The sequence below is a fragment of the Hippopotamus amphibius genome, chromosome 17, assembly GCF_030028045.1.
Source record: "Hippopotamus amphibius kiboko isolate mHipAmp2 chromosome 17, mHipAmp2.hap2, whole genome shotgun sequence".
NCBI lineage: Eukaryota > Metazoa > Chordata > Mammalia > Artiodactyla > Hippopotamidae > Hippopotamus > Hippopotamus amphibius.
In genome coordinates, this window is record NC_080202.1 from 62,279,160 (window position 1) to 62,307,113 (window position 27,954).

A 27,954-nucleotide genomic window follows, 5' to 3' on the forward strand; every position below is an offset into this window, starting at 1 on the left:
TGTGTCAGGCGAGATGTCAGCCCCTGGTTTACCACACACTCACCGTTCACCCTGGTTTGCACAGGTGTGACAGTCTCTCAGATGAGGGCGCAGTGGACATCAGCAGTAGAACCACACCTTCTTAGCCCCTTATCCTTCAGCTTTCGTGAAGAAGCGGAGTAGGGATGCAGCTTTCCTCATGGACCCAGGCTCTGGAGTGATGTCTGGGTTGGGAAAAATGGGAAAGAATTTTCTCAGCCAGATTTCAAAGTGCGTCAGCTTCGACAGGATATGACAGACCCTCCAGGACTTGATACACCGGAATCTGCCAGAGCAGTGGCTTTCGTCTCGTGGCTTAGAGAGCAGAGACCATTTCCCCCTAATTCTTTACATAATAAGGAACGAAAGACAAATGAGGGCAAAGTTCCTTCAACACATGGCAGAAGGCAGGATCGAATCTGTACCATCTTACCGTGACTTCCTCTCACGTGATTCTGCAGCTGCCAGTGAACAAATGAGCACGTGAAGAAATGGGACTTTGTGGCTTCTAAGGAAAGTCGTGATAATATAGACACCTTTTCTATTAGGTTTGTGTAATAATGTGATAATTAAGATCTTCTTACTGTGATATGAACAAGCTTTAGCAAGTAAAGGACCGCAGCAGAGAACTGAACATTTGACTCTGAAAAACTCTCATCTTCCAAATTGAAATATATCTACAAATGATCGGATACTTTTTTTCCTTTACTGCTAATTATTTTTGAATTATTATAGATTAAAATAAGACAAAGCAGTATTGCAAAACTAAAGTAAATTTTGTAAAATAAAAATTTCTTTGTTCAAAATGTAGAAAATCTACCATAGTGTGACAGTATAATATTTATAATTTCTGATTATTTTCCCTTTTCCTTTCTCATCTTTATCTATTCCAGCATACTTGTCTATTTCATCTTTTATAGCATTGAAAAGAAGCTACATAGTTATGGAATACTGAAATGTCAGATTTGGAAAAAAGTCAGATTATCTAGTATAGTTCACCTCATCTTACGGAGGGAAAAAATTAAGAAACCTGTTTAAAGTCACACAAAAATTAGTGACAGACTCAGGAAGAAAACTGAGGTCTCAGGAAGTCCATTTGGTCATTTTAGCGTTCACCTTAGTCTCCGGATGGATTTTCTGTCGGGGAGCTGAAGGGCATATATGTTCTCATTCACAAAAGCTTCTCTCTTCCCTTCTCCCTTTGAAAAGGGTGTATCTGCATATGGAAAAATTCTCATGCATTTGATGAGAACACCTACATCTTAAATATTTTCTCTGATATCAACGGACTGAGTACGTATGACGTGTAATATGTTGCAACTTGTCTTGTAGGCCACGGTCATCACGTTTGGCATCATTATAATAAATCACTTAAGCTTCCATGTCCTGATGGTCTGCATGGCATTAGTTCCCTCAGTGACCTTGGGTGGATTTATAAGATTTTTGGAAGAGGTAAGAAATGTTACCAACTGTCATTAATTTTGAATGTGCAGCCTATTAAAGCGCACTGCCGAAATCTACAGACAGAAGGGAGGCCGGTGTTTTCCTGGGGCTGCGGTGGGAATGGGGGGGTGTAGCCCTTCGGGGTGATGGGAGTGTTCTTAAGTTGGATTGCGGTGATGCTCTTGCAACTCTGTAAACTTGCTAAACATCCTCGAATCGAACACTTAAAATGAGTGAATTTTATGGCATGAAAATTCAACCTCAACGAAGCTATTTAAGAAGCTTTTTTTGGTCTTTGCAGAGAACCTATGAATACCAAATACAATATCAAGACCCAAATTATGACCTGCGTGCAGCTGACCTCCTAGTCTGCCTAATAGTAAGGAGGCTTTTCTATCTCATCACCTACTTTTCTGGGTAGTTATCATGTACTGTTATAACTCTTTGATCTTGTCTGAGGTTTGCCAATTTTGAAAGTGTTTTTAATAGTCTTAGATAAAGCAATTACATTCAGACACAATTCTAAATCCTAGTTACTTTTTATAGAACTCCAGAATTCAGTATAAAATTAGTTTTTCATGTTTATTTATCCTGTCTACAGTCCCCTCCAAATTTGAGAGTGCTGGTACACACACACACACACACGCGCGCGCACACACACACACATGCACACACACACACGCGCAATATAACTTAGATCCTTTGCATTAGAGACAAAAAGCAAAGTCAAAAAAGGAATGAGGGCTTCCTAGGTGACGCAGTAGTTAAGAATCCGCCTGCCAATGCAGAGGACATGGGTTCGATCCCTGCTCCAGGAAGATCCCACATGCCACGGAGCAACTAAGCCCGTGTGCCAAAAAAAAAAAAAAAAAGGAATGAAAGGGCGGAATGATTATACTAGTATATTTAGGCTGAAGAAAGATACTGTCTTTGCGTACGTGTCAGTATCTGTCTAGGCATAAAGCAAAAACAGAAGTCCTTGCCCTTGTGGGGCTTAAATTCTGGTGGAAGGAGGCAGGTAATAAACTAAATAAATAACGCATGCTGGGTCAGACGGGTGGTCCGGAAAGGACGGACTCTGAAAATAAAGACCTGAAAGAGGCAAGGAAGCAAGCTCTAGGGATATCACGGGGAGGAACATTCCAGTAGGAGGGGGGAGAGTGACCTGGCTTGTTTCAGGTTTACCCAGGAAGCCAGGGTGGCTGTGGCCGAGTAACCACAGGGGAGCGTGTTTCGAGAGAAGGTCACAGAAGTAACAGAGCCAGGTGCGGGGTGGACAGAGGGCTTACCCGGAGATTCTGAGTCACGTGAAGGACTTCGATTTTACTTTGCACAATCAAGGAGTCATCAGAGGGTTTCACGTGGAGCGATCTGATGTGACACGCTTTGAAGGAAGAGCGGTAGTTACTGTGCTGAGAAAAGATGTTTGGGGGAAGAGGGAGACCGGCTAGGAAGGGGCTGGAACATCCATATTGAACACGTACCGCGACCTGGGCTGGGGTGGGGGCAGCATGAGGAGGGGTGCGGAGCCCTTGGGTCCTGGATGATTTTGAAAGTAGGAGCATATACAGTCCGCTGACAGCCTGGATGCAGGTTGTATAAGAGGAAGGAAGAAGGCAGGTTCCAAGCTGGATTGGTACTGTGTACCTGGACTCCTCCCCGATTTGTAAGAATGATTCATATCTATTTTATCCGAAAAGGAAAGACAGCAAACTTGATTCGAATGTTTCAATAATATCTGTGAACTTAGGCCTAAATGTAACAGTGTTTCTTTGCTCCTAGCCGTACTTTCAGGCTTTGCTTTTCATTTTTGTCCTACGATGCTTGGAACTAAAGTGCGGAAAGAAAATAATGCAGAAGGATCCTGTTTTCAGGTTGGGATAAAACTTAATTTCATACTTCATATCATATTTTCACATTCCTAGACAGTGCTTGCACCTTCAAGCTGTTCCTCCTGATTTATGTTGATAATGTAAAGAGCATGCTGATTTTCGTGGTGGTCAGCGGATTTCTGGCTGAACGGCCAAGAAATAGGACACCCTGGCACCGTTCCGCCACTAATCAGCTGAAGGGAGCTTTCAGCCTCTCAAAAATGTAATGAGTACTCACACGCACCGTTCTCCCATTCAGGAGGATGGCACGTGCGTGACCAGAGGAGATAGGACGGAGCTGGTTTAGCAGCGTAGCTCAGAGTGCTTTACCAGTGGAGCGACTCTAGGTAGAAGGTACTAGGGAAATATTGGGTGTGAGTAACATGGGCTCAGAGTCTACAGAGAAAATGCAGGTGACCTGATTGTTGAAGAAGCAGCACTGACTGCTTTGCTGACACATTTGAAAGCATCACAGATGCTCATTAGGAGAATGGCAGCATCACTGAGAAAGGGATTTGGCTGCTGGGACAGACGTCCTTGGCAAAAGCGGCAGCCGTATTCCTAGGGCCGTCATCACGACCAGTTGATTGAAAGAAAGGACCCTGGTGAGATCACAGACAAGCTGACTTTTCATGCATCTTTGACACCCAGAAAAATCACATGCTATGTATTTCATTTTCTCTGCAGAATTTCCCCTAAAAGTAGAGATGCTCGTCCAAATCCAGAAGAACCTGTAGATGAAGATGAAGATGTTCAGGCAGAAAGAATGAGAACGGCAACCGCCCTGACCACCTCAATAGAGGAGGTAGAGAAGCATGCGACAAGATGCAGTTGACAGAGCTGGTCGAGAGTGGTTCAGAACAGAGGGTGATGGGCTGGCGTTTGTTGCGAAAGTTTGCAGTCTGGCGTATTTATGCAGTTCTTAAACGTGCAGGCACTTCTTTCGAGGGTCTTGGATGCTCGGAGAAGAACACAGATCGCACTGGTTTTATTTATTTATTTTTTGAGAAAAATGGGCTTGGGTATGTAGAGCTGTAATTTCAAAACCAAAAATTTCATGAGTTGAAGAATTTATGTGATATTTGTGAAAAAATGCCAGGTAGAGATTAAGATTTCAAGGGTTACTCTTTGATTTGATTTTGATGTGGCGGCGTTTCCGTGAGCTTAGATACTTTTGTTCTGGGAAGGCAAGGAGCTGGCATGAAATCATGCTGTTTATTCAGTCCATTTAGTAGCAAGAAATATTGTCGACATTCATGACTGCATGTTACGTTTGAAATGAGCGGTACGGGCTGCTGTCACCTCAAATATGGTCTATGACATAGGGCGAGAGAGGTCCCTGCAGGGAGAACACAGAAATCTAAAGTCCCTGAAGTTTCATGCTGTCATCTATTCCAGAAACCAGTCATAATTGCTAGCTGTCTACACAAAGAATATGCAGGCCAGAAGAAAAGGTGCTTTTCAAGGAGGAAGAAGAAAATAGCAGCAAGAAATATCTCCTTCTGCGTTAAAAAAGGTTTGGGAGAGTCATTTTTTTAATTCACCATTATTTTTAGAAACACCCCCTGACCGTCTAGGTTTCAGGCACCATTTCACTTGCTGAAGCGTCTGTTCATGCACTCACTCAACATATATTTTTTGAGTGTGTCGGGGGCCGTTTAGGATCTGGGAATATAATTATGAAACAAACAGGCAAGTTCCTGACCTCATGGCTTTTACATCCTCGAGGAGTCAATAAACAAAAATGACTTATCAAGAGAAGTTTCAGGTGTCCCGTCGGCAAGTTCCGTGCGGTGCTTTCAGATACATGAGATGATGTGAGTGACTCGGGCTGCATTCACGTAGGGTTGGGGGACTTTTCTTGAGCAGAGACATTGAAGCCAAGGTCTAGGTGATAACAGGTGCCAGCTACGTAAGCATGAAGAGAGAAGGGAACCCCAGGCGGAGGAAACAGCCAGGACAGGGGCTGAGACACAGGGACGCCTTTGGAGTGGTTAAGGCACAACAGAGGTCAGTGGATGCCTCTGTGAACGGAAGGGATGCGGCCAAAGAGGTGGGCAGGGCCTGATGAGGTGCAGCTTTGTGAAAAACAGCAGAGTTAGATTTCATACCAAGTTAGCCGGATGCCACCGGAGGGTCTTTAGAGGCTTTTTGCTGCCATTTACTTTGTACTTTGAAAAATCTTACTCTCTGGCTATTGTTTGCTCATGAATTTGGGTGGTGGACAAGTTAAGAGGCTTTCATGTTGTTTCAGATGAAAGATGATGGTGACTCAGACCCAGGTGGTGGAATTCGGGGTGGAGAAAATGTCCCGATTCCCACGTTTAGGAATGTACTTAGGTACTCAGCACATCAGCCATCTGCTATTAAAAAAAATATACACGGGCACATTTTTCACTGCAAAAGTAACTTGGAAAAAAAAAGACCCATGTATCAATAACAAATATCAATCGCTAAGCTTTTTCAAAAATGTTTTATATAATTACAGGGGTTTTGGTGACATGGATTACATATATGTTATAAATTTCAAAATGGTACTGAGGGATGCAACATAGCTCAGAAAGTTCTTGAAAAAAACAGGTTTATGTTATTATTTTATTTCCAATATTGATAGTGGGTGATTCTCTTTCAGGTGAAATTTTGGGATTGCTGGGACCTAATGGCGCTGGTAAAAGCTCATCTATGAGAATGGTGTCTGGGGTGATGAAGCCAACAGCTGGAGAGGTACTGAAAATGAAGACATGGTTTCCATTCCCCAAATAGACATGTTATGATACATATAGGTTATATCCTTGTAAGATTGTACTTTTAGTAGTTTAAATAGTTTTTTATAATAAGCTTATGAAGTAATTTCTGTAATATTTTGTTGATACTCAAAAAAATGTAGGTGTTTATTAGCGCCAAGTCAGTTTCTTGGGTAATCATGTGACTGGAGAAAAGCTTGCACGTTTCTAAAGCCAGTTCACTTTCTCAGGTGGAACTGACGGGATACGGTTCGGTGTCGGATCATCAGGGGGACGGTAGCATCCGGTTCCTGGGGTACTGTCCCCAGGAGAACGTGCTGTGGCCCATCCTGACAGCACGCGAGCATCTGGAGGTGTTCGCCGCGGTGAAAGGGCTGCGGAAAGCGGCCGCCCGTGTTGCCATTTCACGGTACGGCGCGGTCCTGGGGTTCCTTTGTGCCAAGAGGCAGGGAGGCTGTATCCCGGAGAGCAAGTTCCCTGATGAAGGGTGGAGAGTAGGAATGACAGCTGAGCCTTTCAGGGGCGTCGGGGGGAGAGCAGGGATGGAGGACAGGGTCTATTTCCTGCATCCCTGACTGAGGGATCTTTAAAAAGAGTAATTGCATAGAATAACTGTCCGTGTGAAATGATACCGTATGATATCACTTATATGTGGAATGTATCAATAAAATGTGACATAAATGAACTTACCCATGAAACTTAGAAGCAGACTCACAGACAGAAGAGAACAGACTTGTGGTTGCCAAGGGGGAGGAGAGGAAGGCAGGGATGGACTGGGAGGTCAGCATTAGCAGAAGCAAACTATCATATATAGGATGCATAAACAACAAGGTCCTACTTTCTAGCACAGGGAACTATATTCCATATCCTGAGATAAATCATAATGGAAAATAACATGAAGAAGAATGTACGCATATGTATAACTGAACCACTTTGCTGTGCAGCAGAAGTTAACACAACATTGTACATCAACGATCCTTCGATAAAATAAATTTTGAAAATGTTGAATGAGTAATCACAAGTAATCCCCCATTTCCGTTAGAATTCTAGTTAGTTTTCAAATCTTTTTATGAGATGGAAATCTTTCATGTTCAAAATAAGCTCTTTTCTTCAATCATTGGTTTTTAGAATCATAGTGCCGAGGAGGGAATTCCAGTGCTGCTCCTCTTCATGTAATCACCTTCCCCAGAGCCTCTCTTGATCTCATAGTCGCATCCTGTCTCCCGACAGATTGGTGGATGCCTTCCAGCTGCAGGAACAGCTGAACGTTCCGGTGCAGAAACTGACAGCAGGGGCCGCGAGGAAGGTCTGTGTGGTGCGGGGGGGGGGGGGGGGGGGGGTGGCGCGGGGGATTATCCTGAGGGCTGACGGCTTGGTGGCGGCAAACCGCGCTGTTCCTCTGCATTTCAGCTGTGCTTCGTGCTGAGCATCCTGGGAGAGCCGCCGGTCCTGCTTCTGGACGAACCGTCTACCGGCTTGGACCCCGTAGAGCAGCAGCAAATGTGGTGAGAAGTCATCACCTGCAGAGCCAGGAGGACAAACCTTGCGTGAAAGTAGCATTTTTAAACTGAGCTTGGAGACGCGGATCCACTGGTTCCTGAGTAGAGACAATCCGTGTTATTAGGAAAACAAATCTTTACCCAGTAGATTCTCTAAGAGTGCATCATATTCGTGTGGTACGCACACAGAGGAGAAAACCTATCGGTATTTTGTTGGAGTTTTAGGTCTTGCAATTTGGACTATATTTTAATTTTACCAACTATTGAGATGTCTGTAACTGTTTCCTTAGAAACTATTAACTTGCTGATATAGTTTCCTCATTTCCTTTTTTTCCTGCTTTTACCAAATCTGTCAAATTTGTTGATCCAGGTTTTCTCAGTTTTTAAATTCTTTTTGCTTTCCTATCTACGACGTTCTATTTGGAATTATGAAATCTCCAATCCACTTTCATATTTGTGAGTGTCCAATATTTTCCCAACTTTTTTTTAAAGATCAAATTTTATGTATTTATTTTTTGGCCATGCCGTGTGGCATGACGGATCTTAGTTCCCCAACGAGGGATTGAACCCGTGCCCCCTGCAGTGGGAACTCGGAGCCCTAACCACTGGACCACCAGAGAAGTCCCTCCCAACTTTTTTTTCCCGATCTTTATTGGAGCATAATTGCTTTACACTGTTGTGCCAGTTTCTGCTGTACAACAAAGGAATCAGCTGTATTTATACATAGATCCCTGTATCCTCCCAACTTTTTAAAAGAACTTTGTTATGGAAATTTTATGCAAATGGATAGAGAATTATTTACAAATCTGCTAAACCAGGAGTTATTCATCTAAGTCCAATCCTTTTTCATCTTTACCGTCTCCCACGTCATTTCCCTCCAGTTATTCTGAAGCAAATGCCACGCAGCGTATCCTTCAAATATAAACATTTCAGTTCGTTTCTCCAAAAGAAATGGACTTCTCTTTCTTTTTTTTAACTTAACCAGAATACCATTAAGCACACCTAAAAATATTTTAAAACTTTTATCAAAACCTCAGTATTCACATGTCCCTGTTTTTTTAAAATTAGGATTTAAATATGATTCATAAATTGTATTTTATCTATAAAATGTCCCTCTGTCTCTTTTTTCCTACCCTTTTCTTAAAAATGGTTGTGAACACTGGGCTTGTTCAGGCAGACGATACAGACCGCTGTTAAGAACACGGAGCGGGGCGCCCTCCTGACCACCCACCACCTGGCCGAGGCCGAGGCCGTGTGCGACCGCGTGGCCATCATGGTGTCCGGAAGGCTGAGGTGGGTGTCTTTCCAGTCTGCCCTTGACTTTCAAAACGAGGTTTGCTATGAGAAGGGCAAAGTCCGTGTCATCAGCTGGAGCTCTTCTTTCCTCCCTTTCCCTACATTTGGAATTGAAGAATAAGAGGAAGAACTTTCAGGGGCAAGATCTCCCAGCGTGTTTTCCTTCTTGCTCACAGATGCATTGGCTCCATCCAGCACCTGAAGGAAAACCTTGGCAAGGACTACATCCTCCAACTAAAAGTGAAGGAAGCGTCTCAGGCGACGCTGGTCCACACCGAGGTTCTGAAGCTTTTCCCGCAGGCCGCGCAGCAGGAAAGGTGAGAGGAGCTTCCGACTGTGGAGGAAGATGTTGGCTTTTCCCATCAGCGGTTGTTTTTTGTTTTGTTTTGTTTTGTTTTTTTGCTGCTCTGTGAGGATTTCAGGGTGACTTGACTTCACAGTCAAGTGAGGGAGCTCAGAAACGGATTTCAGTCTCCCAGATTATGAGATTTGGGAGCTTCCCCAGAAAGCTTCCCCCCCCCGCCCCAGGGACGCCTGGGGACACCCAGCCTGGGCCTCCTTGGCCGTCCAAGACTGGTCCCCTGCTCAGGAGGGGGACTTGGAAAAAAAGGGGCAAGGGACTTCTGATGACTTGGATCTACACAAGACTGCAGCTGGTCCTCTGACACTTTCCCTAGGCTTCTCTAAAAGACGAAAATATGTACAGTTTTAAAGGTGCAACTATTTAGGTTAAATCATCCTCATGGAAACAAACAGCAACTGAGATCGTCAAAGAGTGTCCTTTCGTGGAGTTTTCATGCCTCAAAGTGAAGACTAGAAAGGCGTATGTGTGTGAGCACAGAGGTGATGGGTGTTGCTTGTTCAAGGGGAAGGCAGGGAGGTGGAGCAGGAACTGAGTTTGAAACTCCTCGGAGAGGCAGCACACCAGAGAAGCAGGATGCAACCACGGCTGTTTTCCTGTTGGCGCAGTTCAAGGGCAATGGAATTATCTAAGGGCTACGCCAGGGCACGTGACTCAGTCCTGTTCCCAGACTCTCAGGGTCACAAATCCAAGAAGCCGTTTTGATGAATAGACAGGAAGGTCATGAGAGCAGGGGCTGGGCTGAAGGGAGCCCGTGCTGGAGGTCTGGGCCACGTTCGGGCTGCCTGGGAGCATCAGGGTTCTGTCTGGGAACGAGCTGAGCATAGGGCACGTGGAGACGATGGCAGAAACCGGCTCCGGCTCTTCCTCTCCCTCGAGGTGTCAACTACAGACCGGCTCGTGCCGTCCGCCTCTGCAAGGGTTAAATCAGGAGCTGCTGCAGCTGTGGACCTGCAACACCCCCTGAAAGGAGCTCAGGGTGGAGATCAGAAGGAGGCACATTGTGTTCTGGGAGAAACTGGCAGAACCGGTCTTCCGTTAGATATTTTCAGGAGAAGATTTTATGAGCCAAATTCTTGCATCTCCTCGCACCTAGAAAAGCACTAAAATCCTTCACGGTGATGACTGCTCCTCAGGACGAGCGGCCACCGTCTGCAAAAAATATCTGCCCGATTGCGTGGACTCCCCCTTCACCAAAATCACATATACACTGACTTTCCCGCACTACCTCTTTGGAGCAGTTTCTCAGAGCTGTCTGGGATGCTGTCTCCTGGGCTGCAGTCCTCATTTTGCCCCAGATAAAACCTAACTCACACCTCTCACGCTGTGCACAGCAGAGGTCAGGAGAGCTTTGTTTAAAGCTCTGTGTGTCCCTCCACTGTCACGACTCTCACTCTCGACTCTGTATCTCTCTTTCCTTCGCTTGTGGTGACAAAGATGAAATATTAAGTTGGGATTCGTTCCAACCCAGTTTGAACTGATCAAAGGGATTCGTCCAGCATATCTGTGTTCCGCAAGGAAAAGGTTTGCATAAACCGAGCATAATTATAATACGAATACTGGATCATTTCCAGGACAATCATCTCCAACAGCCGCCACCAAAGCCGCTGCAGGAGTTGGCCAATGATACATTGTTTTATCTGTTTCCTATTGAAGCCATATGTTAATCTGAACTAATTTTGTTTTGAAAAGGAAATTGCTGTTAATATCAACATTTATTTTGATGGTCATCTTTTGCCCTTGAAACTCAAGGTCAAGTATGACATTTTTCTACTTCTAGGTATTCCTCCTTCTTGGCCTATAAACTGCCCGTGGAGGAAGTCCACCCTCTGTCTCAGGCCTTTCACAAATTAGAGGCAGGTAAGAATGACCATTTTTAAATAAAACTTTTGAAGAATTAATCCAGAATTAGATAATAGTTTTTGTATTTAACTTTATTTTTTTCATTTTTAATTGATGTACAGTTGATTTACGATATTATATTATTGATACTTTCAGGTATACAGAATAATGATTCAAAATTTTTATAGATTATACCCCATTTAAAATTATTACAAAATGTTGGCTGTATTCCCCGTGCTGTGTAAGGTATCCTTAGAGCGTATTTACTTTACGCAGAGTAGTTTGTACCTCTTAATCCCCTGCCTTTGTCTTGCCCCTCCCCCTTTCCCTTTCCTCACTGGTAACCACTAGATTTTTCTCTAGCGAGTCTATTACTCACTATCTGTGAGTCTATGACTGTTTTTTATATTTATTTATTTATTTATTGGCTGTGTTGGTTCTTTGTTGCTGCACGCAGGCTTTCTCTAGTTGTGGTGCGTGGGCTTCTCATTGCAGTGGCTTCTCTTGTTGTGGAGCACAGGCTCTAGCAGCACGGGCTTCAGTAGTTGTGGCACATGGGCTCAATAGCTGTGGCTCGTGGGCACTACAGCACAGGCTCAGTAGTTGTGGCGCACGGGCTTTGTGGCTCCATGGCATGTGGGATCTTCTGGGACCAGGGATCAAACCCATGTCTCCTGCATTGGCAGGCAAATTCTTAATCACTGTGCCACCAGGGAAGTCCTGCTGTTTTTCATTATCTGTTATTATCTGTGAGTCTGTTACTATTTTGTTATATTCTTTTTTTTGTTGTATTTTTTAGATTCCATATGTAAGTGATAACATACAGTATTTGTCTTTGTCTGACCTATTTTACTAAGAATGATATCCTCCAGTAGGTCCATCTATGTTTACATGTTGTTGCAAATGGCAAAATTTCTTTCTTTCTTTTTTTTTTTGTAACTGAGTAGTATTCTATTGTAGATATATACCACACTTTCTTTATCCATTCATCTGTTGATGGACATTTAGGTTGCTTCCATATCTTGGCTATTGTAAATAATGCTGTTATGAACATTGGGGTACATGTGTCTTTTTTTTTTTTTTTTAATTATTATTTTATTTTATTTTTTTGGGGGGTACACCAGGTTCAATCAACTGTTTTTATACACATATCCCCATATTCCCTCCCTTCCTTGACGCCCCCCCCTCGATTCCCCCCCACCCTCCCTGCCCCAGTCCTCTAAGGCATCTTCCATCCTCGAGTTGGACTCCCTTTGTTATACAACAACTTCCCACTGACTATTTTACAGTTGGTAGTATATATATGTCTGTACTACTCTCCCGCTTCTTCTCAGTTTCCCCTTCACCCCCCGCCCCCTCCCATACCTCGAGTTCTCCAGTCCATTCCCTGTATCTACTTCCCTGTTCTTGTCACTGAGTTCATCAGTACCATTTTTAGATTCCGTATATGTGAGTTAGCATACAATATTTGTCTTTCTCTTTCTGACTTACTTCACTCTGTATGACAGATTGTAGTTCTATCCACCTCATTACATATAGCTCCATCTCATCCCTTTTTATAGCTGAGTAATATTCCATTGTATATATATGCCACATCTTCTGTATCCATTCATTTGTTGATGGGCATTTAGGTTGCTTCCATGTCCTGGCTATTGTAAAGAGTGCTGCAATAAACATGATGGTACAAGTTTCTTTTGGGATTATGGTTTTCTTTGGGTATATGCCCAGGAGTGGGATGACTGGATCATATGGTAGTTCTATTTGTAGTTTTTTAAGGAACCTCCAAATTGTTTTCCATAGTGGCTGTACCAACTTACAGTCCCACCAACAGTGCAGGAGAGTTCCCTTTTCTCCACACCCTCTCCAACATTTGTTGTTTCCAGACTTTGTGATGATGGCCATTCTGATTGGTGTGAGGTGATACCTCATTGTGGCTTTGACTTGCATTTCTCTGATGATGAGTGATGTTGAGCATCTTTTCATGTGTTTGTTGGCCATCTGTATGTCTTCTTTGGAGAAATGTCTATTGAGGTCTTCTGCCCATTTGTGGATTGGGTTATTTGCTTTTTTGGTATGAAGCTGCATGAGCTGCTTGTATATTTTGGAGGTTAATCCTTTGTCCGTTGTTTCATAGGCAATTATTTTTTCCCATTCTGAGGGTTGCCTTTTAGTCTTGTTTATGGTTTCTTTTGCTGTGCAAAAGCTTTTAAGTTTCATGAGGTCCCATTCGTTTATTCTTGATTTTATTTCCATGATTCTAGGAGGTGGGTCAAAAAGGATGTTGCTTTGATGTATGTCAAAGAGTGTTCTGCCTATGTTTTCCTCTAGGAGTTTGATAGTGTCTGGCCTTATATGTAGGTCTTTAATCCATTTGGAGTTTATTTTTGTGTATGGTGTTAGGAAGTGTTCTAATTTCATTCTTTTACATGTTGCTGTCCAATTTTCCCAGCACCACTTATTGAAGAGGCTGTCTTTTTTCCATTGTATACTCGTGCCTCCTTTGTCAAAGATAAGGTGCCCATATGTGTTTGGGCTTACTTGTGAGTTCTCTATTCTGTTCCATTGATCTTCCTTTCTATTTTTGTGCCAGTACCATACTGTCTTGATCACTATGGCCTTGTAGTATAGTTTGAAGTCAGGAAGCCTGATTCCACCAACTCCATTTTTCCTTCTCAAGATTGCTTTGGCTATTCGGGGTCTTTTGCGTTTCCATACAAATCGTAAGATTTCTTGCTCTAGTTCTGTGAAAAATGCCATTGGTAATCTGATCGGGATTGCATTAAATCTGTAAATTGCTTTGGGTAGTACAGTCATTTTCACGATGTTGATTCTTCCAATCCAGGAACATGGTATATCCCTCCATCTGTTTATGTCATCTTTGATTTCTTTCATCAATGTCTTAAAGTTTTCTGCATACAGATCTTTTGCCTCCTTAGGCAGGTTTATTCCTAGGTATTTTATTCTTTTGGTTGCAATGGTGAATGGGAGAGTTTCCTTAATTTCTCTTTCTGCTCTTCCGTTGTTAGTGTATAGGAATGCAAGAGATTTCTGTGCATTAATTTTGTATCCTGCTACTTTACTAAACTCATCAATGAGTGCTAGCCATGTGTCTTTTTGAATTGGTGTTTTCATTTTTTGGGGGGTATAGACCCAAGAGTGGGATTGCTGGGTCATATGCTAGCTCTAATTTTAGTTTTTTGAGGAACCTCCATACTGTTTTCCATAGTGGCTACACCACTTTACGTTCCCACCAATAGTTTACCAGGGTTCCCTTTTCTCCACATCCTCACCAACATTTGGTATTTGTTTTTGTTTTTCTCGTGATAGCCATTCTGACAGGTGTGAGGTGATACCACATTGTGGTTCTGATTCGCATTTCCCTGATGATTAGTGATGGTGAACATCTTTTCATGTGCCTGTGGCCATCTGTATGTCTTCTTTGGAAAACTGTCTATTCAGATCCTCTGCCCATTTTTTAATCAAGTTGTTTGGGTTTTTTTGATGGTGAGTTATATGAGATGTTTATATACTTTAGATTTTAACCCCTTTTCAGTCATATCAAAAAGACCCCAAATAGCCAAAGCAATCTTGAGAAAGAAGAATGGAGCTGGAGGGATCAGGCTCCCTGACTTCAGACTATACTACAAAGCTACAGTAATCAAGATAGTATGGTACTGGCACAAAAACAGAAATATAGATCAGAGGAACAGGGTAGAAAGCCCAGAGATTAAACCCATGCCCCTGTGGCCACCTAATCTATGACAAGAGAGGCAAGGATATACAGTGAAGAAAAGACAGTTTCTTCACCAAGTGGTGCCAGGAAAACTGGACAGTTACATGTAAAAGAATGAAATTAGAACACTCCCTAACACCATACACAAAAATAAACTCAAAATGGATTAGAGATGTAAATGTAAGACCAGACACTATAGAGCTCTTAGAGGAAAACATAGGCAGAAGACTCTATGACATACATCACAGCAAAAATTTTTTTGATCCACCTCCTAGAGTAATGAAAACAAAAACAAAAATAAACAAATGGGACCTAATTAAACTTAAAAGCTTATGCACAGCAAAGGAAACCATTACGAGATGAAAAGACAACCCTCAGAATGGGAGAAAATATTTGCAAACAGAGCAACTGACAGGGATTACTCTCTAAAATATACAAACAGTTCATGCATCTCAATATCAAAAAAAAACAAACAACCCAATTAAAAAATGGGCAGAAGAACTAAATAGACATTTCTCCAAGGAAGAAATATAGATGGCCAAGAGGCACATGAAAAGCTGCTCAACATCACTAGTTATTAAAGAAATACAGATCAAAACTACAATGAGGTATCACCTCACACCGGTTAAAATGGGCATCATCAAAAAATCTACAAACAGTAAATGCTGGAGAGGGTGTGAAGGAAAGGGAACCCTCTTGCCCTAGTGGTGGGAATGTAAATTGATACAGCCACTATGGAGAACAGTATGGAGGTTCCTTTAAAAACTAAAAATAGAACTACCATATGACCCAGCAATCCCACTCCTGGGCATATACCCAGAGAAATCCATAATTCAAAAAGACACATGCACCCCAGCATTCATCGCAGCACTATTTACGAGAGCCAGGATGTGGAAGCAACATAAATGTCCATCGACAGATGAATGGATAGAGAAGATGTGGCACATATATACAATAGAATATTACTCAGACATTAGAAGGAATGAAATTGGGACATTTTAGAGACATGGATGGACCTACAGTCTGTCATCCAGAGTGAAGGAAGTCAGAAAGAGAAAAACAAATACCATATGAATCTAGAAAAATGGTACAGATGACCTATTTGCAGGGCAGGAATAGAGGTGCAGATGTAAAGAATGGACATGTGGACATGGGGGTGGGGGAAGAGGAAATGGGATGAATTGGGAGATTGGGATTGACATATATACACTACCACGTGTGAATAGATAGCTAGTGGGAACCTGCTGTACAGCACAGGGAGCTCAGCTCGGTGCTCCGTGGTGACCTAGAGGGGTGGGGTGGGAAGAGGGAGGGAGGGAGGCTTAAGAGGGAGGGGATATATGTATACGTATAGCTGATTCACCTCATTGTACAGAAGAAACTAACACAACATTGTAAAGCAACTATACCCCAATAAAAACAATAAATAATTATAATATCAGCAAAAAATATGTATTTATATTGATGCTATGACTTTTCACTATTTCCTTCTCTAACCAAGCATTTGTTCTTTCAGCTCTGTATTCCATTTATATTGATATTGGCAGTTTTATTTCAGATGACTTTGAAAAATGGTAATCAATAAATTGTAAGCGTCTACCACTAGTCTTTTTTTTTTTTTCAGTGAAACATAACTTTAACCTGGAAGAATACAACCTCTCTCAGTGCACCTTGGAAAAGGTGAGTCCACCTGTGTGATGTGGTATCATCTCTGTAAATTTCATATGAAAGTAGCATGTGTGCTTCCTGTTTATTTAGAAGACAGCCAACAGCTTGCTAACTCCTTTTCCTTCTTCTTTGTCGCCTGTTTAGGTGTTCTTAGAGCTTTCTAAGGAGCAGGACCTGGGAAATTCTGATGAAGAGGTTGATACAACCATGAGATGGAAACTCCTCCCTCATTCAGAGGACCCTTGAAACCTCAAGTCTAATCATTCTTTGTTGATGTCATATAAGCTTATGTCATATGTAATAATTAGCAGTGTGTATAGTTAAAAAATTTAACATCAATATTAGGTATATTTTGTATATTTAGTCAGTAAATGAATAAATTAAAAAAAATTATTCTTCCCTTTAAATTTTGGAGTGATAGAAAATCTATGATAAAGACAATGCAAAGTATTAGTAAAGATACCTGAAGAGCCAGGCATAGACAGCTGTGAAAATAAAGCCACACATCTGGAATGTTTTGAAATACGACTTTTTGAGAAATATGAGGGCTTTCTAAAATTCCCTTGCTGACATAGGTGGGGGACATATTCAACAGCTAGAAACTGCATGGCTGTTGCAGGCTGGTTTGGATACACTGGGTGTGCAAGTTTGCTTTAACACACAAATACAACCCAGGGTCTCCCTCCGAAACCTCTTCAGAAATTGTTTTAAAAGTCACAGGATCAGGAGTTCCCTTATTCACAAATGAACAAGCACGTGCATTTGGAAAGTAATTCAAATACACCTTTTGAAAACAATGGGAGTCACAGCAGTATTTGTTCAGATTTTTAAAGATTTGACTCTGTTCTTATGATTGTGGGGGCACTGATTTCCCTTATCACCTGATCAATAGTTTTCTGTGTATTTACTGCTGTTTTAAGAAGATATATGCACACACGTGCACATAGCTTTTGTATTACTTAAAAAAAAAATCTGTGCCAGCTTTACATATTATTTTATTTTTTTCCTTAAACAATAGCTATTTCATTTTGAATATCACCAGAAATTTTTTTGAAGACAAAGTAGTATTCTTGCTGCTTTCTGGGGGTGATGTGTTACATAACTTTAAAAAAAATTGTTATGCTTATAGAAGAAAATGTGTATAATAGAGAAAAATACAGAAGTTGAATGTATTGAAAAGAAGAGTCACCACCATTTCTCCCTACCCCCCAATCAACTATTTCCCTTTTTCTCTAGCGCATTGTTTTACATGGTTGGAATCATGATTAGTACATGTAATTTCCTGCTTAAATATATATGCATATTTGCTGATATAACATGGAAATTATTTTAATTTACTTTTAAACTAATGATGAGGCTGCAGCTTTGTATGTTTGCATTGTATTTTGTGCTAATTGTGTTTATTCTTTGTTCATTTATCATTGTACTTTAATCTTTCTCTTATCCCTTTTATAAACTTTTTACATGGTTAAATATTTTATCTGTATATTTTACATATATCATAATTATGTCGGGAACATTATATTTCCAAATCTATGATAAATGATGTATAGTTTACTGTTTATTCAGGGGCCCTTAGTGCCCTATAAAAGTAAACCCACATCACAATGAGAGCTGAATTTAAATTATTTCTAAAACTGAAGCAATAAATAATCCTGTCTTGTTTAATTGTACAACATCACAACATATACAATCATTTTACATAACAATATGATGAACTCTTTACTTATACTCCTTATAAATTATACATTTTCTTAACTGTTATACAGACAAGTCTACAAAGTACTGAATAAACAATATCAGATGTAGTACTATGAATAGTTTAAAAGGTTGATCTGGACATAGTTTGGTAAAACCATCATAACACGGTTGTTTTTGAAGATGTTAACTTGTGTTTTATTGGGATTGCGTTCAAGGGCGGGTGAATGGCTTCCAAAAGAGAAGGTGATGAGAGTGAAACAAAGGGAGGGATTTTGTTTTAAAGGATAAAGAGCTTGTACCATCTCTGATGCTGTTGCGGACAGATCTTGTACTGGGTGTGTTCTCTCCTTTCCTAACACCCCCTTCCAGAGGAGGCTGACCTCCCCGATTTGCAGCACAAACCCCAACTGGCTTCCAGCTGGGTTTGACCAACCCAATAGAGAGTAGCAGCAAGAGTTGGGAGAGTGGAAGAGAAAGGTCCGAGGATCTCTCTCCTCCTCGCCCGCTTTAGTTTCAGATCTCAAGCAGCAGACGCGTCTTTCCAGGCCTGTATTCTTTGTCCCCCTCCGGGTCCACCCACCGGCTTCTGCCCCCGCCTCCATACTCTTGACCCCAGGAGTGTCCTCTCTCACCTGCTCCACACTCAGCCTCAAGCAATTCATCACAATCACTGTTCGCGCGCTTGCTCCGGTGGCTTCTGCTCCAGGTAAGCTGATCGTGGCTGTGATTCTCTGTGTTTGCTTGTGTAAAAGAATAAGAAAATACGTACCTTGCTTGCTCTCTGCCCTTGGTTTCTGCTAATGTTTGGTCTTTGAGCTTCTAAACCCTCATAATTTCCTGAGCAATAGGAGTGTCTGACACAGAGCTCCTAAATTCCTGGGAATGTCCTGGGGGATGAGTGCATCTTTTATTCTACTGAGGCAGTTCTTAGTGGGCTCCTGGAGGGAGCTGGTCACCAGAAGGACCAAGCTATGGCCCCAAACCTGGTACTCTCAGCCTCGCCTCCCATTCTGTGGAGAGGGGAGAGGGGCTGTACATCGGGTGAGTGGTCGATCGTGCCTAGCTGGTGAGGCTTCCATCAAAATCCCAAAGGTCCTGGGTTCAGGGAGCTTCTGGGTTGGTGAGCACATGCACGTGCCGGGAGGGCGGTGCACCCCAGCTCCACAGGGACCCCAGCTCCCATGCCCGGGACCCTTCCGGACCTCACTCGCACCCTGTGGTTCCCTTCAGCTGGCTACTTATCTGAATCCTTTATCGCATCCTGTTTATATAACTAACCTGTGAACATAAGTAAGACTTTCCTTGAGCTCTGTGCTGAGTGCTGAGCCCGAGGAGGGAGTGCTGAGCCCAAGGAGGGACCCACGGGAGGACCAACTTACGGCTGGTTGGTCAGAAGCACAGGTGACCACCTGGGGACGTGCCCTTAGCATCCGTAGTGGGAGTCGTTTTCTGGGACTGAGCCTTAACCTGTGGGATCTGACCTAACCAGAGAGCTAGTGCTAGAACCAAATTGAATTGAACTGAATTCTCCAGCTCCCAGCTGGTGTTGGAGAATTGGTTAGTACGGCCAAAACCCCACACATGTGGGGGCCAGAATTGAAGTGTGGGAAGAAAAGAAAACACAGTGTATTTTTCCTAGACACTTGTGTCAGAGAAGTGGAATGTGCTAGAACAGCTGTGGCTCACGGAAACGTGTGGGTCGGGAAGAGAACGTATGCAGGGGTGGGGGATGGGGAACCTTTGGTCCCTGATGGCCACCCCGTCACCCGAGGTACAAACATCAGCTACTAAAGGTAACACTTACCTGTGGAATCAGAGATGAGAGTAGACACAGTGGTTCACTGGACACGCAAGGAAATGCAGACCGGTATGTGTGCTAAACGCACAGCCCCTACGTGATTGGTGTCTGCAGTGGCCGAAGTGCGAGAACGTGCTGAGCTGGACCTTGATGCTGGGGCAGGCTCAGCTTTGGCTCAGTCTTAGCTTCGGCCACTAACGTCACAGCTGCCGGCAAAGGGAGAACTCATGCCAGGAAGTTATTACCCCTGAGGCTTCTGGTCTCCGAAAAGGGAGGCAGGGCGGTGGAGAGAAAAACCAAGAAACCACGGAGGCGCGGGTGCAGCAGGAAGGCGTCTCGTTTCGGAGACTGGTATCGCCAGCTTCCTGAAGGGCCTTGACTGCAGTGGAGAGTGAGGCTGGCTAATCGGGGGGCTGGGTCTTGGTTTTGAGGGCTGCCGAGGGGAGGGGCACGGGAGGCTCTTCCAGGACCTGCAGCTCACCGCTGAACAGCCACAGATGGCCCCACGTGACCCTGACTCACAGAAGGTTATTCCTGAGGGAATGGCCAGCCCGGGGGACGGCGTAACAGCCACCAGAAAAGGCATTCAGTCTGAGAAGGGCGACTGCCCAGCTGCCCCTAGAGGTGCCTGCTGGAGCCTCCGATGAAGCGGCCGATACGCCTCACATGCCAGTGAGACTGGCGTCGCGATGCCCCGGACACTCGCCCGCGGAACGTGCCTGTGACCGGGTGATGGTAAACGCTGTGATGAAGGCGGTGTCCTCTACGGGGGCACCCGTGTGACATTGCTCTTGCAAAATTCAACAGTCTGAGAAGCTGTATCAGATTTGCTGTCTCATTTTTCCAAGGTCACTAAAGAGAAAATGAGGAGAGACTGAAAGGAGCGGCGAGGAACTTGACCTAGTGGGGGCAGGTCTTCAGAGGGGGCAGGTCTTCAGAAGGTTCAGGAGAAGCGGGATGGATGTGGTGGACGTTGGTGGTGCAGACGCAGTGCTGCGGAAGGTTGGGTGGGCCGGTGGGACTCCCTGCTGCTCCCCAACAGCCGAAGGCCCCAAACAAGGCCTCCATTTACCCCAGTTTGGGAGAATGCAAAAAACCAGAAGGCAAACGTGATGCGATCCGCTCCCCTGCCCCGCCCCAGAATGGCCTGGGCTGTTGGCTAAGCAGATTAATTAGTGTAAAGATTGAAGGAGAGGCCAGAGTCTTCGGGTCCTACCTGGTGGGGACCCAAGGCCCTGTGCACCTGTGTGGGTAGCGTGGGAGGGGGAGGGGGAGAGAGTTTCTGGGGCTCCTGGACACAGAAGCCCTGTGCGCTGTGATTTGAAACCTGTTGGTGAAGTCTTACTGGCAGCTAAATTTAGATAGGGAGGATAAGAAGATGCAAAGGCCATTGGGATTAAGGTGAAAAGGTAGGCAAAAACTAAATTTTTGAGCAAAGTTTATGTGAAGTGATCACGTCTCCTTTCCCTGAATGTATCAGTATTACTGGGATGGAAATTGTTGGGATGGAAATTATGTCTGACTGGAGGCTGCTTTATCTACCTAATATTCTACACAGAAAGCGTGAACGTCCACCCTCAGGCCTGTCTTAATTGGATGCACTAAATGGGAACCAAAAGAACTGCTTGAACCCACACAGGTAGGTAATTTAAAACAATATAGAGTAGTTGGTGGCCAAAAAGAGATTACCACTGTAACTAATGACATGCTAGAAGCTGGAGTGCTGCTACCAACGAATTCTCTGTCCCGTGACAAAGGCTGGTAGCTCATGGAGACTAACAGCAGAGGCGGTTCAAAGTAAAGTTGCATGGCCACAGCCTCAGCGGTTCTGGACGTGGTTTCAACCACACACAAAAATACAACAAGCCATATGAGACTGGTACCCAGTAACTGGTTTTGCAAACACTTTCTTCTCCATCCCAGTCTTGGAAAAGAGCCAGTTGTAGTTCAGGTTCACAGAAGGATCCCAATCTGTTTACTGTGGTCTCGTGGGTTATGTAAACTCACCAGCTTCCTGTCATAATGTGATCAGAAGGGATTTGGACTTGATGAGGGTTTCCAGTGTAATAAGACACCATATTGATGATGTCATGATAATACTGGAAATTGAAGACACCATATTGGATGTCATGATAATATTGGAAATTGAAGACACCATATTGATATGAAAATATTGGAAATTGAAGACACCATATTGATGACGTCATGATAACTGAAATAATTTCAACATAATGGTAACTCGTATAACCAACCAAGGCTGGATTAACACAGCCAGCGAAAGTTCTTGTCTTATTTCTGGCATCTTGATATTTATTTTTCTTTGAATTTGATTTCTATTTTGTTATATTTTCTTCATCCATTTAAAAATGGGACAGAGGAAAACACACCAAAAATAGTCCAACCATTGACAGAAATCTTGCTATTGTCTTTAAAATTACCCTGTGTGATATCTTAGTGCAAATGATCAATTAAAAGGTAACTGGTCCAACATTTCCTTCAACATTTTAAAGTTTTACACTAAGTAAACCAGAAAACTTGCAAAGAAGAATACTGGCAGTAGGTTTAGAAAAGTAATGATTGTATATTATAAATGATACTTTTAGATGACTGAATACATTTTTGCTTGAAGTTCTCATTCAATATACAAACAGGTAATAGGCAGTAATAATTTCTGTGAAGAAAAAAAGCTCCCGCAAAATTAAAGATAAATGGAGTCAAATATCTGAGGAACGAAGATAGGAAGGATTAACAGCCAGAAATGTTTTGGGACGAGGCTGGGATTTCCTAGTGATGGAGAGGAGCTGACGTCTCCCAGGCTCTGTTCAGGCACCCTGCGCTGGACTGGCGTCTTCCATCACTTTTTGCATTCTGCCCTGAGATGTCAGCCCACTGACAGCCGATGTGAAGGAGAACTCGGTGGCAATATTGCTTGGTTCTTTCAAACCCAATGAGCTGTGTGCAGCTTTTGTTAAATCTACCTAGAGCTTGTAGTGATGTACTCATGATTGATGGTGATGTCAGAGGAGCCCAAGCATAACAGTTAGGCGTATGTAAACAAGGAGGGTGAAGGTGGGAGGGAGTCGTGGGAGGGAGGGGATGTGGGGATCTATGTATAAATACCGCTGAGTCACTTTGGTGCACACCAGACACTGGCACAACAGAGTAAAGCAATTATATTCCAATAAAGAGCTTAAAAAACATTGCAAAATTCAACAATAGTGTGTCAGCTCACATACGTTCGCATTGCTGTTTTAGTCACCGAGGTACTAGTGCTGCAGCTAGTGTCCTTAGTTTGAGCAGCTCAGTTTGTTCCATAGTTATGTTTTTTTCCTTCTTGCTCATTTTAAACATTTGCTTTTCAAGTCCTTCACGATTTATCAGTTTCTGTAGCCGCTGGTGCCTTTCTTGGTTCACCAGGGATTTCAGTCAACAGCAGAAGCCTTTTGAAAATGTGTTATTTTCAGTCATTGGTTCAAAGGCCAACGTCACGCTTTTTCCTTTTGTTTTGAGGAGTTCTGCCTCGACAGGGCTCTCAGCGTGACTGGAGAATCCCCATCACGTAAGGTAAGTGTCTTCCGTTCTCCTGAGAGCTCTCTCTTTGCAGATCAGGTTCTTGTGCTTTTACATGACACAGTTTTGACGGCCGCACACAAGTCCCGCGTAGCCAGGTACTCTGTACAACTGGCCAGGAAAGAACCCAAGAGGCACATTTTAGCTTCATGCAAAGGACATCGTTTGACATCTACAAGGCTTCTGGCACTGAAGACTATTGCTGCAAAATGTATGAGGCAAAAGTCAGGCAGCATTGTAAAGTGTGTGCACCTCAAGTGAGAATCATCGAGGGAACAGAAACACACCCAAATCTGACCGCGCAGCATTTGTTATCTGAGCTCACGGATTGAAGATGGGGGTTAGCCCAGGTTCTCTTATCCACCAGCTGTTCGAATTTGGGCAAGGGACCAAACTCAGGGACCCACTTTTCTCATCTGCAAAATGGGAGTGGTTATAGTAATGCCTACCACATGAGATTATTATGTGGGTTAAGTGTGTTAATATTTCAGTGTGCCGTGCATGTGATAAGTACCACACGTGGTTGCTTAGGAAGGACATTATGCTATAAAATCAGTGCTATCCCACTTTTGAAACCCCAATAGGACTAATTTTTTAAATTGGCAAGATGATACCAGAGCTTATTTAGAAGAGTGCAAACATGTGACTTGATCAAGAAAATGTTGAAAAAGATCGGTGGGGGCGGGCTTGCTCTGTTACAATGCTGCGGAGGTTACCACGTGGTCAAGGAAGAAGCCAACATATTGGAAGAAAAGAAAACTGTCCAGAAGCTGAGTAGGGCCAGAAGGCATAGCTCTCTCCTGGATATGAAATTCTTCTAAAAAAATTCTTCCTCCTACATTGTATTCTCTGGCAGTGTTATTAAATATGATAATTTTGTATCTTCTACAGAAGATGGCAGACATACAGAAACAATCAGAGGTCTTTTTTTTTTCAAGTTTGACAGTCTCATATATTAATGGGTTCAATCTGCCTCTATTTTGTGAGTTGAGCAATTTCTGGATTCATACAATTAGGAAAAGAATAAATATTGAGAAAAGAGAGGTAGGTAAGGAAGATTTCATGGGATTATCGTGGCCCATGGGACACAGGTGAGTCTGGCTTGAGAACTGCGTGCATAGCACATCGCTCGTCGTGTGTTTGGGAAATAATTATAGCGCAGAGGTATTTAACAGACTGACTGACAGCATGCAAAAAGACGCTGGTCCCTTTCACCTTTCTTCTTCATGAATTGCAGGAAGGTTTGGAACTGCCTTGTCTCTGACTTAGCTGAAATGCTCAAAAAAGATAGAATGGCAGCTCTTACCTGTTAAAAATGTTTCTTGAATAATATGGAACAGGACATGCTTTTAAAAACCAGTGGTTGCTTACAGAGAAAGTAGTTTGTTTTCTGGCACTTGTTGTAGAAATAACAAGTCTGTAGGTCTTGGGATGGCAGGTATTTTTAGGTGATATTGTTCTAAGGATGCTCTCATTTTCCACTCCAGGAAAGATGCTGCAGGTAGCTTGCATGCAATGCAACTGAGATGCAGATGAAAACCAGAGTTCATTTGGTTAGCCTGAAAAAATATTTACATTACTTCGTTTCTAGATATTTTTGTATCCAGGTTTTAGGAAGTAAATTTCAGTGGAAGCTTTTGAGTTATTTTCTGGCCTGTTTGTATATTTGTAATTGTCATTATTTATTTTTTTCTTTTCTGCTTTGCTCTGCTCTGAACTGTTTCTTCACTTATGTTTCTTTAAAAGACTGTATTGGGGGTCAGCTCTCCCATGAGGGCCTTGTATGAAAAAGCTAATTGGAAAAGACGAGGTTCTCTTTGATTTGATAGTTGCTAATGGTTTGCTGTGTCCAGCCAGCCATCTGCAGCTACGAACTCCCTGCTGAGGAACTGGCAGGGAGACAACGACATGGAAAACTGTAAAGAACTCGCCCTGTGATGTGAGCGGAGAGCTTTGGCAGCCAGGCTGAATTAAGACCGTAATCTTTGTTGGAAATCATTCTAAACGGAACTGTTCACAGTAAACATGAAACTAAAAGCATGTCGTAGTCGTGACCCGAAAGGACCGTGAATTCTTGGCCAGGACATGCAGAGACCGGGGATGAACTGTTTCTAGAGTCTTGCTCCAGCTTTCCTGAGAGTAAGTTAACCTCTAAACTTGTGGGTGTTTTGCATATGAAAATATAACATGCGACTTCAAACAGGGAATGCCAAACATTTGGATGGAAACTATTAAATGCAGCACATTGTTAGCAAGTTGTTTTGATTTTTCAAATCATCTGAGTATTTTATACTGTATGGCTAAATGACCAGTTGGAGAACTGAGATTTTTTTTTTTCATTTTTATCCCATGACTAAAGCATGTTTGGACAGATAGCACATGTTACCTAATAGACTATCGGATAACCGAAAGGAATGTGACCTTATGTCGCCTCTTTACGAGTATAAACTATTTCCCAAGTTATAGGAATTACTTATTCTTTTTTGTTCATTTTCAGTTTTGCTGCCAGAGGATTTGTAAGCATTGGAGGATACACGATATTCTGAATTTTTAATTTGATTTAACTGGCTTGGGAACATTTTCATCAAGAAATCTTAAGGCAATATGGACTTTGTTTATCACCCTAACTTTTTAAGAATTTTGATCTGATTTGTTGCGTGATGTATTCAGTCTCTGAACACTGGGAATTCTATCTGACTACGAAGTGATTGGCTTCTTATAGCCAAGTTATTATTTCTAGATCATACGACTTCCTATTCAGAGCAATTTCAGCTAATTAGATGTCTTGTGCCACTAGAGTGAAGAGCTTTTTTTTTTTCTTTTCTGATCTTTTTTCCCGCACAGGATGTGCAATGGGAAAAAATCACTCTTAACAGTCAGAAACAAGCAGCCCCAATCCTGACAATTAGATCATGTTAATTATTCTTTACGCATAAATACTTTCCAGCACATGCATTCATCCACAGAAGGGAGAAGTAGACCCTGGGCGGTATGTTTAACCCTTTCAGATGCCATGGTTCAGCGCGGCACGGAGTTCCTAACTGGAAACGTTTCGGTTTGGATTTAGTCGGGGCCTCCAGCTGTCACAGTCAGCTCTGATGACACTGTGATCAGGAACTCATCCACGTAGCTTCTAAGTCCCTTCCTTCATTCCTGGACGCGCTTTAAACCTGAATCCATGCCCTTTTGCATTCCATGAAATGAGGCCACATCGTAAAAGGAACCTCCAGCAAATATTTTTGTCTCCAGATCCTTATCCTAGACCGACTTTAGGATTTCTTCTGTCTTGTTCTCCGACCTCATGCTCTCGGACTCCTCTTTTGCTCCTTGGGTTAGTTATTATTGCTGCTGTGACCACACGGCCACACACTAAATGCCGTCACACAAAAGAGATGTGTCCTCGTACCACTCGGGAGGTAGGAAGCGGGACCTGAGTCTCCCTGGACTAACATCAGGGTATCGGCAGAGGCGAGCTCCTCTCTGGAGGACGTGGGAGAGGATGCTGTTTCCTTGCCCGTCTCCGCTTCCAGAGGCATCCATGTTCCCTGGCTCACGCCCTTCTCTCCCCCCATCTTCGAAGCCAGCAACAGGCTGAGTCTCGATAAGCTGGCTTTCCTCTGACCTCCCTTCTGCTCCCTTTTCCACAGTTCAGGACCCCTATGATTACACTGGTCTGCCCCGATAATCCAACCTAAAGTCGGTTGGTTACCAACCTTAGGACCAGCTTAATTCTCCTTCGCCTTGTAATGTCACAAGTGTCAGGATCAAACTGGACCATTTTTTTCTGCCGACCACGTCCCTCTTCAATTATTCCTGGCCTTTCAGACTTAGTTGCAGCACAGCGTTCCCTGAAATAAACTGTGGTTAGACTCCACCCCAGAGCTGCCCCCCAACCCCGCGCACGGACCAGGTGGTTTTCCCACGGGAGCTGCCCCGAGAACACCCGCTGGGCCGGCATGTGCGTGGCTTTGCGCCCGCCCCTGGGGGTCAGATTAGGATTTCAGGCCGAGAACCTGGTACCCGGAAGCAACCTCATCGGTCAAACGACGGGAGAGACAATAGCAACCCTATGACTTCCATCCTCTTCCACGTGAGTCCATCTCTGGCTGGACCTCAGAATCCAGCCATCGTAGGCATGCACAGAGCTCCCAGCGGTCTCTATTTTCAGGCCCTTTTTCACGGTTGCTTTTTTGGGGGGATCACAGGGAAGGGAATCTAACACGGCTATTGGGTGAAGGAAACATTGTTTAGGCGACTTTTTTTTTTTCCTTTGCATTTGTACTCTTCTAGGGTCTACTTTTCCCATCTAGCCCATACCGGCATCTATAAGTTGAATTTTTTCTCTTCATTCTTGCAAGTACTCTTTCTAGCAGACGCACCTTCTCTGTCTGCCCACAGCCAGATGAGATG

General features: G+C 43.3%; 1 protein-coding gene across 2 annotated transcripts in view; it reads left to right on the forward strand.

Moving 5' to 3' along the window:
* The window catches only part of ABCA6 (ATP binding cassette subfamily A member 6), a 65,636-nt gene extending 47,197 nt beyond the window's left edge, over positions 1 to 18,439 (forward strand). The window contains exons 26-39 of one of the 2 annotated variants that reach the window (XM_057716163.1): positions 1,351 to 1,470; positions 1,763 to 1,840; positions 3,244 to 3,335; positions 4,020 to 4,137; positions 4,731 to 4,848; positions 5,965 to 6,056; positions 6,307 to 6,485; positions 7,307 to 7,382; positions 7,487 to 7,581; positions 8,749 to 8,868; positions 9,048 to 9,188; positions 11,013 to 11,092; positions 16,432 to 16,487; positions 16,620 to 18,439. In XM_057716163.1, coding sequence (XP_057572146.1) covers positions 1,351 to 1,470; positions 1,763 to 1,840; positions 3,244 to 3,335; positions 4,020 to 4,137; positions 4,731 to 4,848; positions 5,965 to 6,056; positions 6,307 to 6,485; positions 7,307 to 7,382; positions 7,487 to 7,581; positions 8,749 to 8,868; positions 9,048 to 9,188; positions 11,013 to 11,092; positions 16,432 to 16,487; positions 16,620 to 16,721 — 1,467 coding nt within the window. In that variant the 3' untranslated portion in view covers positions 16,722 to 18,439. Of the gene's footprint in view, positions 1 to 1,350; positions 1,471 to 1,762; positions 1,841 to 3,243; positions 3,336 to 4,019; positions 4,138 to 4,730; positions 4,849 to 5,964; positions 6,057 to 6,306; positions 6,486 to 7,306; positions 7,383 to 7,486; positions 7,582 to 8,748; positions 8,869 to 9,047; positions 9,189 to 11,012; positions 11,093 to 16,431; positions 16,488 to 16,619 lie in introns of those variants that run through there. The other variant, XM_057716164.1, reaches the window with a different exon arrangement.
* The last annotated feature ends 9,515 nt before the right edge of the window (positions 18,440 to 27,954 follow it).